This window comes from Saimiri boliviensis, chromosome 2, assembly GCF_048565385.1.
Source record: "Saimiri boliviensis isolate mSaiBol1 chromosome 2, mSaiBol1.pri, whole genome shotgun sequence".
Classification (NCBI taxonomy): domain Eukaryota; kingdom Metazoa; phylum Chordata; class Mammalia; order Primates; family Cebidae; genus Saimiri; species Saimiri boliviensis.
Genome location: NC_133450.1, coordinates 82,259,028 through 82,268,209, shown reverse-complemented (window position 1 = coordinate 82,268,209; position 9,182 = coordinate 82,259,028). Strand labels below are relative to the sequence as shown.

The 9,182-nt window shown below is 47.7% G+C and overlaps 2 protein-coding genes across 3 annotated transcripts; one reads left to right on the top strand and one right to left on the bottom strand.

The window, feature by feature from the left end:
• Positions 1–118: 118 nt before the first annotated feature.
• Positions 119–5,379, bottom strand: SERINC4 (serine incorporator 4). The gene is made up of 12 exons (XM_003928933.4): positions 5,278–5,379; positions 4,601–4,777; positions 4,249–4,427; positions 3,711–3,790; positions 3,504–3,597; positions 3,038–3,249; positions 2,750–2,845; positions 2,520–2,646; positions 2,056–2,128; positions 1,590–1,638; positions 1,293–1,446; positions 119–1,117 (listed from the first exon to the last, which is right to left on the bottom strand). Exons 1-12 carry the CDS (start codon positions 5,377–5,379, stop codon positions 895–897), a joined length of 1,566 nt encoding a protein of 521 aa, XP_003928982.1. The 3' UTR covers positions 119–894.
• A 429-nt stretch (positions 5,380–5,808) lies between these two features.
• Positions 5,809–7,264, top strand: HYPK (huntingtin interacting protein K). 2 transcript variants are annotated; one of them, XM_010339526.3, is made up of 4 exons: positions 5,809–6,177; positions 6,524–6,579; positions 6,911–6,962; positions 7,106–7,264. In XM_010339526.3, exons 1-4 carry the CDS (start codon positions 5,809–5,811, stop codon positions 7,199–7,201), a joined length of 573 nt encoding a protein of 190 aa, XP_010337828.2. In that variant the 3' UTR covers positions 7,202–7,264. The 2 variants fall into 2 exon arrangements, with proteins under 2 accessions (XP_010337828.2, XP_010337829.2); XM_010339527.3 differs by lacking the exons at positions 6,524–6,579; positions 7,106–7,264 and having other exon boundaries at positions 6,911–6,970.
• The last annotated feature ends 1,918 nt before the right edge of the window (positions 7,265–9,182 follow it).

Sequence of the window (9,182 nt, the reverse complement as noted above, 5' to 3'; positions counted from 1 at the left end):
CTTTCCCACCAAAAAGGGAGAAGTCTTTAGACTCAGATTGTGGATATGTAGACTTAATAAGTGAAACATCACAGAAGAAGCCTTTATTATTAGAATGACAACCAAACAAATACTCCGGATATGTGGTAGAGGAATCCTCTGAGAACCACAGAGACTTCTTTTCTGTGATTTTTGTTCCCCACCCTTGAACACCATCTCTGGGATGGAGTTGGCCTAAGAGTGAAGGCTGCAAGATCTGTGTTTATGCCTCTCTTCCTCATTCTTCCTCAGTTTGTTCGTCTGCTTGAAAGTTGACCAAAAAATCCTGCTGCTCACCGACTTCCCGTGGTCAGATGCTGTCAAATGTTAACATTCTCTTCTGTCATTCCTCATGGAATGAGGGTGGTTTTTGTCTTCCCGCTTCCCTTGACCTCAAGATCAGGATTAAAGCCTGGGGTAGCCTCTGCTCCTTTCTTCCAATGCCCTGGTTTGTTCTCTGGTTCTGGGCTTCTTATATCCCTGTGCCCAGGGCTGAACTGCTTATTTTCCTTTCTCCAAGGGCAGAGCTGTCTTCAGTCCCTGTTGGTCTTTCCCCACCCCCACTTCCAGCCCAAGAGCCAGGAAAGGGCTGGTGCCACACTGTCTGCTAAAATCAGCAGTGGTTCCTGAGCTGCTGGTTTGGGAGTTAGGCTCTTGAGCTGGGATGCAGATGTAACAGTAGCTCCAGTGAGTCAGACACTGCCCAGCGCATTAGAGTGTGTTTGACCACTTCTTCCAGTTCAGACATAGTATTGACTTTAGCCTAAAGGGAAATAACTCCCCATTGTATCCTTGATGTATTGAGCTGGGCTGGACAGCTCCCCTTGAGCCAACTCTAGGAGTACAACGTTAGGGGAACCCGTTTGTGAAAGGGACTTAGGCTGGAGGATATTTATTATCTGGGGATACGATGCAGTGGCGGTGTCGCCTTCGTCGCCTGATAATAAGGGGCCGAGATTTCTGGGTGGGGGACCAACAGAGTGGTGCCAGTAGCAGCCCCAGATAGAGGAGTACACAGGCCCAGCATGAGGCAACTTTGACCCAGAAGGTGGCCCAGCTACCCTTGGTGAAGGTCTTTTCCAGTTCTGCTCCCTCATAGCTGTGTAACCAAAGGCTCTGGTTAGAGAATATGAAGGGCCTTAGCTTTTAGACCCTTTCTACCTTGTCACCAAAAATAATGGCAGACCCATGTGTATCTGGAATGGCCTTGAATTGCTCTTTCTGTAAAATAGCTAGGTCTTCAGGAGAGTATCTAAGACCCACCTCCATCTTACCTGAACCAGTTGGTAAGAGTAACCATGACATAGAGTGAGGCAAGGAAGAAGACGAAGTGAAAGGCAGAATAGCTGTAGGAAAGATGCTGGACTTGGACTGGAGGAGCTGGAGGGGTCTCTTGGTCAGCTGGCCTAGCAGCCCCACCCCTTTGTCCTGGAGAGATGAAAGGGCTGCTGGGAGCAGTGCTGCTGAAACACCTCTTCCACTCTCCCCCAGCTACCTTTAAGGCTCTTGAAGGTTCTTATGGCACTCCACAGAGATCTACCACTTCTTATGGCTCCTCACTTGACACTCACCTTCATCTGCCTCCACTCTTTCAGGGCAGCAGAAACACAGTGAGGGCTTCTGCAAAACAGAATGCAGGTTTTGGAATGGTCTTAAAATATGTGAAGGTGTTAATCTAGGAAACTTCCCATGTGAAAAGATTGGTCTAGTATTAAAAAGTGAAGGCACACCTGGGTTCAAATTCTAGCTCCATCATATAACTGGCTGTGCGGACTTTGGTAAGCTGTTTAATCTTTTGTGCCTCAATTTCTCCATTTGTAAAATGGAGCAAATACCTACCTCACAGGGTTGTTGTGAGGGTTAAATTAAATGAGATTATGTAAAAGTATCTAGCACAGTTGCCTAGCACATTGTGGGTACTCAATAAAAGGTAATAGCTGCTAGAATCTGAACATTCTGGGTAGAGGTTGGTAGGATGTGTGTGTCTTTGTGTGAGGGAGGGAGGGGTTTTGGGGATATTGAGCTGTTTATCCTCACCTGAAACTCATAGCTGTAAATCTTGACAATCCACAAGGGTCCAAATACCTCAGCCAGGTAGGAGGCCTCATTGCTGAGAAAGAAGAAAGTTCTTAAGCTGGTCTAGTTAAATAGGGATTATCTGGGGGCATTTACTACCAACTGGTCCATATTGGTAACCCTCAAAAGAGGGTACCGTACTCCCTGTGCCCTTTTCCACCAAAGATTTAGAATTCTATTCATGTGAGAGTCCTAAGATCTTTGCACATATTTTACATTCTTAAATCATTCCCCCCGCCTCCTTAATCTCATACAGATCATCTGACAAAGTACTATTCTTAGAAATTGTCCCTGTTTGTGGGGAACTTTTCTCAGTCTAGTCTTGCTCTAAACTTGAAATAAACTATGGTCCCAGACATTCTCCTGACCATCTCTCCCTGTCCTGGGCACCCTCCCTCCTCTCATAGCTTTACAGCTTTACGCACCAAGCAAAAAGTACACAAGCATACATGATGCCAGCACTCAGCATTGCTAGAGAGGTATCTGGTGTTTGGGGTTCCATTTTACTCAGGCCAGGCAGGCACAGGGTGTGATTCTGTCCTTGAAGGATTACTGGGAAGGGACACAGAAGAGATGGTGTGAAGAACAATGAGCTAGGTATTTGGCAGGGGCAAAAAAAGGTCTTAGCACGTAGAATCCAGATCCTGTTCCTTACGTCTCTCTGGAGGACGGCTGGACAGCGCAGAGAAGGTCAGATACATGATATAGCAGCTGATGACAGAGGCTTGTAGAAGGCCAGAGTGGGGTTGCTCTGGGGAGTGAGTATCATTGCTTTAGTCAACAGGGTGTTTCCTCCATCCCTACCCCCACCTGTACTACTGTCTCCTCGTGGGGGTAGGGAAGCAGAGATTCTTTTATGAAATAATTGAGATTAGGGAGATAATGAAACTTGATACACTTTTAAGGCCCCCAGAATCTGGAATGTTGTAGGGCATGTACCCACTGAGGCGGATGCAAGGAGTGACGGAGAGGAAGGAGATGAGGCCACAGAAGCAAAGGTGCAGACTGAGGAGCATCTTGTTGAGCAGGCAGCCAGCTGGGTGTGTGTAGTAGCCAAATAGGAGCATAGCTCCCACACCTGCCATACTGTAGAATCCTAGGGTGGCCAGCACGACAGCCAGGAACCAGCTGCAGTCTTGAGCTGCACCTGTCTGCCTAAGGGTGAAAGGTGGGCAATGACTTGGAGCTCCAACTCTTTTACCTATTACCAACTATTCCCCTGCTCCCAGAAGACTGGTGTGACTCCATCCTACTTGGCCCACAGAGTCATCGCATTCTTAAGCTTTTTTGATACTGCTCAGTGGGAGGCTGCGGGACCAGTGCTCTGCCATGCCTTTTGCCCAGCCCTTTTCATAAAGTAATACTAGAAACCTTCCCAGGAAGAGCCTTTAGGGTTAAGTGCCCCTTACCAGTTCTTGTTCCAGGAATGGGCAAAAGCTGTAATAAGCACCAACTGTAGTAGGATGAATGCAAAGCCTCCACAAATGCCAATGTAATGCCAGGCTGCAAGTGGAAACCAGTGGAAAAATGTGGTCAAATCATTACTCCTCTTCTTACCTGCTTGTCATCTTAGAAAACTTAGCCTACTCCTCCCAGGAGTGTGGGAGGGAGATTACCTGGGAAGAAATGCTCATCAGGAATGCAGAAGGCAAGGGCACAGAGACCTAACAGGAACAGCAGCTTGAGGAGCCAGAAGCTGGTTAGGAGGGAGAGAGAAAACCAGACTCAGGAGAAAAGGCAAAGGAGAGTGAAGACTGCCTATGGGGAAAGGCAAGAGAGCAAGCAAAAATACAGGAAAGCAGACAGACGAGACAACTGAGGAACCAATCCCAAATGAGGGGACAGGCTTATTGCACCTTATTCCAAATTCTAACTCAAAGATACTTAAATAACATCATCTGGGCAATGTTTTACAGTTTATAAAGGATTATATTGCAAAGATAACCCCACTGTTATCTCCATTTTAGATACTAGAAGCCTAAAGAGGATTAAGTGTCTGGCTTAAGGTCACACAGCAAGTACACTGGAAGCAGGGACTTAAACCTGTTTTCTGTCTTTTTACAGTGCTATTACTTTATCCTGGAATTTCCTTTACCCAGCTTGTGTCTACTTTCCCTCCTCTGTCCCCTTCCCACCCAGAAAGTACACACAAACCTATTATGCAGCTGTGCCCTCGGGCTGGTGGGGGAGTGGAGGTGGACCAGCAACACAGCCTGCAGCAGGTGGAAGGTGGCGGTTCCTGCACATACTCGGTACACAGCCCCAGAACCACTGAGCACTGGACAGTCAGAGAGGCCAAACAGGTGGGCACACAAGCCTGAGGGCATCTGGATCTGGGAGTGTGTATGAGAGAAATGGCAGGACAAATCATAATGCATGGAAAGGTACCTACTTGTCATGGGGTATGACCACTCATTTGTTTCCTGTCCCCAACCCAAATCTCTTCTTTGTCAGGGTTTTTCCTTTTATCTCTTCCCACCTGACAACCTGACGGCCTCTCACTTACCCTGTGTGTCTTGCCCCACACCCTTTCCACTACTGTCCTTGACAGCAGGAGGCAGCAGATTGCTGAGGCCCCCACATGGAGGAAGATGTAGAACAAGCGGCTGCAGGTGGATGTGGTGAGAAAGGGCCACCTAGAGTGGCAGCAGCTGGCACAAGGAGCAGGCCCACAGCAGCACACCTGGGGGTAGAGCAGATGCAAGGCGGCGAGGTGGACTTGCTGAGGAAAACCATACGTTAATGTATGTGTGAAGTTAACCCAGGAGGTTGAATTCCAAAATTCCCCTGACCCCTTTCTTCCTTTGACTCAGGTTCTGTTTCAAGCTGGTTGCAGCCATTTGGGATTGCCTTCCACTGACAACTCAGTAGGGATTTCATTACAAGCAGCCTTGAGATGGCTGACCTTTCTCTAAACCTAAACACCTGGGGCAGGGAACATGGCTGGAGAGAGTTAAGATTACCAGGGGCAAAGAACCAGAACGACGTAGGAGAAAAGAGTCCTGTCGTTTTTATTGGCTTCTGCAAGTTTTCCTCCCCAGCTTCAGCCACTCTCCCCTTTGCACCGTCTCACCAGGGGCAAAGAACCAGAACGACATAGGAGAAAAGAGTCCTGTCGTTTTTATTGGCTTCTGCAAGTTTTCCTCCCCAGCTTCAGCCACTCTCCCCTTTGCACCCTCTCACCTGACAGAAGGGGCTTCTCACTAGGACACTGCTGCTTCCGCTGCGCTGCTGTGCCAGGCCCAGGGAGGTGCTGGGGCTGGGGCCGGCCTTGGCACCCACCATCCTTGTCCCTGGGATTAGGCTTAGGTCCACCAGACGGAAGGCAGATGAGAGCAGCAGCTGCTTCTTTCCTCAGCCCATTGGACTTCCACTGTGCTGGGGCTGAGCACTGGGTCGTGGGCAGAATGGGGACATCCGGAAGACAATACTGACCTCCAGGATGTGGTAAATGCAAGTGCCCTGTGAAGGAGTTTCCTCCTCAGGGTCTCACCACTGGGACCACTCAGGCTGTTCTCTCCAGATTAGGGGCTGTTTGTCTATCTGGTCTCTTGTGGATTAGCATTCTTAATTGGTTTAGGATTAGACGTCACCCATTCAGGTTGAACGGAGTTCCCTGAGGTGGGTGCGTGTCTATGTGGTGAGGTGACTGTTCCTAGGTTAAGACGGGGGAAGGATGTCGGTGGGGCGGGCCGGAGCGGTGACGGGTTAGGTATGACAGAAGGCCTTGCAGAAGACAACACTGTGCAAGCCTTAAAGGAAGTCGAAGAAACAATCGCCTTCCTCACTGAAGCTTCTAGAACTGGAGTAGAAAGGAGGTGTGGCCCACTACCTGCCCCGCCTCCTCCCCGGGCGGAAGTTGTGTCAGTTGCCGGAAGTCGCTGTGGGGTGGGGCTTATGCAGCGGCGTGGTGAAATAGATATGGCGACCGAGGGGGATGTGGAGCTGGAGTTAGAGACCGAGACCAGTGGCCCAGAGCGACCTCCTGAGAAGCCACGGAAACATGACAGCGGTGCGGCGGACTTGGAGCGGGTCACCGACTATGCAGAGGAGAAGGAGATCCAGAGTTCCAATCTGGAGACGGTAAGGTTGGCCAAGAACGTGTCGGGGCGGACTGAGAGCAGAGGGAGGCTCTGAGGCTGTAGCTGGAAGCCAGCACCCTAAGACGGGATTCTGGTCCCCATGGCAGGAGGCGGCAATAGGATAGAGCCGAGGGAAACGGCGGTCCTCAGAGCCCGCTCTTGCCTAAAGAAGCTTGATAGTGGGCTTAAGGGGACCTAACATGCATAGAATGGAATTAAACATAGTCCTTGCCACCTGGCAACACTTATCATCTTGAATTCATACCTGAACCTCTCGTTTTACTGGCTTTTTAGATTATTAGGAATTGTGGGTAGCGGAGCAGTAACTAGACCTGCCTTTCCCATAGGCCATGTCTGTGATTGGAGACAGAAGGTCCCGGGAGCAGAAAGCCAAACAGGAGCGGTAAGTCTTCAGGGGTAGCCACCTTTAACAGTTCTTTCTTCCCCACTCCCCAGACAAAAATAAAAAGCATTATTAATCCTTTATACCGTTCTTCAACTTTATCACCAATTTCTGCAGATCTAGGCGCCACAACTTTACTACCCTAGTTAGCAGAAGGCCTTCTGGCAACGCCTGCTCCCAAGACTTCAGGGGAAAGGAGTATTAGTGGGAGTTTTTGTTTTCAATCAAGTATTTACCAAGATTTATTTACAGGGCACATTTGGGAATGACCGTTCCTGGGAGTTTATGGTGTTGGTTGAGAATGAGGACTAATCTATTTAAATATTTGCAGGGAGAAAGAACTGGCAAAAGTCACTATCAAGAAGGAAGATCTGGAACTGATAGTGAGTAGTAGGGCCTAACTCTAGTGTATGAGCAGGGGAGGTTGTTCTACTTAACTTGGGTTGTTTCCTGAAACAAGTGGAGTCAGTATATTTGGTGGCACATTAATGCCTGGGAACCTATGTAACATGATTTTTTTCTGCAGATGACTGAGATGGAGATATCTCGAGCAGCAGCAGAACGCAGCTTGCGGGAACACATGGGCAATGTGGTAGAGGCGCTTATTGCCCTAACCAACTGATGCGTGCTTTCTTAGATATACCTACTGGATTAATTTATGGCAATAAATTTTTTTTGGTCTTTTTTTGCAGTTCCATCATCTTGGGTCAAGTGCAATATATACCATATTTTTTTTGTGGGGAATTTATATGTTGGGGGATAATTGAATTTAAGTGACTCATTAAAACCTTAGCATACCTATGTGAAAAATCAGTGTAGAATACCTTATGTGTAGATGCCAGGTGGCAGGCCAGTCTCATTCACCTGACTAGCTCTCCATAGTATTCAAGGTACATACGGAGTCTTGGCAGAGTTACTGTACTCAATGGCATGTGTCTCCAAGATAGCTTATGAATATGTAAAAGCCTAGCTCCCTGCCTAGGAACCACCATATACAGGTAGATGTAAGTTATGAACTGAGTTCATAGGCCACCTTGAGTTAGAATTTTGGTACCTACAACATGCTTGGTTTGGATTAAACAAACAAACAAAAAAACTTAGGGGCCAGGTATGGTAGCTCCTGCCTGTAATCCCAACACTTTGGGAGGATGAGGCAAGAGGATAATGTGAGAGCCCTGTAGTTTGAGACCAGCCTGGGCAACAGTGAGGCTTCATCTCCACCAAAAAAAAAAAAAAAAAAAAAAAATTTAGGTACCTGAGGGTTAGAACATGGTAAGACTAGAAGATATCAAAGGTTGGGCCAGGTGTGGTGGCTTGTGCCTGTAACCCCAGGATTTTGGGAGGCTGAGGTGGGAGGATTGTTTGAGCTCAGGATTTCCAGAGCAGCCGGGGCATCACACAGCATGATCTAATCTCTACTAAAAAAAAAAAAAAAAAAAAAAAAGGCTAGGCATGGTGGCATGTACCTCTCTATGGTCCCAGCTACTCTGGAGGCTGAGGTGGATTCACTTGAGCCTGGGAGGTTGAGGCTGCAGTGAGCTCAGACTGTGCTACTGCACTCCAGCCTGGGTGACAGAGCAAGACTTTCAAAAAAAAAAAAAGCCGGGCGCGGTGGCTCAAGCCTGTAATCCCAGCACTTTGGGAGGCCGAGGCAGGTGGATCACGAGGTCGAGAGATCGAGACCATCCTGGTCAACATGGTGAAACCCCGTCTCTACTAAAAATACAAAAAATTAGCTGGGCATGGTGGCGCGTGCCTGTAATCCCAGCTACTCAGGAGGCTGAGGCAGGAGAATTGCCTGAACCCAGGAGGCGGAGGTTGCGGTGAGCCAAGATCGCGCCATTGCACTCCAGCCTGGGTAACAAGAGCGAAACTCTTGTCTCATTAAAAAAAAAAAAAAAAAAAAGACCTGTGAAAGGTTTTGATTAGTATTTGAATTCAGAGCCATAATACATTCTACATGTCATCTAGGACTGTAGAATTTTTACTTTAAAGGTTAATCAGGGCTGGGTGCGGTGGCTCACACATGTAATCCCAGCACTCTGGGAGGCCAAGGTGGGTGGATCACCTGAAGTCAGGAGTTTTGAGACCAGCTTGGCCAACATGGTGAAACCCCATCTCTATTGAAAAAAAAAAAAAATTAGCTGGGTGTGGTGGTAGATGCCTGTAATTCCAGCCACTTGGGAGGCTGAGGCAGGAGAATCTCTTGAACCCAGGAGGCAGAGGTTGCAGTAAGCTGAGATTGTGCCATTGCACTCCGGCCTGGGCAACAAGAGTGAAACTAGGTCTCCAAAAATAAAATTAAAAAAAAAAAAAAAAGGTTAATCAGCTTTGACCAAGTCATACCTGTTGAACTAGTTTCCTCAACTATAAAACTGTAAAGGCCCCTAAGAGTCTGTTGTATGGATACTTAAATGGCAGTTAGAAACATTTCTCAGTAAGAATTTGAAGGCCTTACCCTCATTCTGACTCTAGGATAATTCTTAGATTGTATCCCACACAATAGTGTGTTCATCTCTATGTGTTTACCACCTCATAGTAATTATTTACATTCATTTTTATCATAGGACACTCAACTGTTTGCTCATGGAATAAATCCAGAT

What these genes read in the sequence shown, in the direction of transcription:
- SERINC4 (XM_003928933.4), bottom strand. Translation starts at nt 5,379, where the DNA reads ATGGTGGGTGCCAAGGCCGGCCCCAGCCCCAGCACCTCCCTGGGCCTG. An exon ending in TGAGAAGCCCCTTCTGTCAG is followed by an intron (nt 4,778 to 5,277) that starts GTGAGAGGGTGC and finishes CTCTACCCCCAG; the next exon opens with GTGTGCTGCTGTGGGCCTGC. An exon ending in CAGCCGTCCTCCAGAGAGAC is followed by an intron (nt 2,647 to 2,749) that starts GTAAGGAACAGG and finishes GTCCCTTCCCAG; the next exon opens with TAATCCTTCAAGGACAGAAT.
- HYPK (XM_010339526.3), top strand. Translation starts at nt 5,809, where the DNA reads ATGACAGAAGGCCTTGCAGAAGACAACACTGTGCAAGCCTTAAAGGAA. An exon ending in CAGAAAGCCAAACAGGAGCG is followed by an intron (nt 6,580 to 6,910) that starts GTAAGTCTTCAG and finishes AAATATTTGCAG; the next exon opens with GGAGAAAGAACTGGCAAAAG. An exon ending in AGGAAGATCTGGAACTGATA is followed by an intron (nt 6,963 to 7,105) that starts GTGAGTAGTAGG and finishes TTTTTTCTGCAG; the next exon opens with ATGACTGAGATGGAGATATC.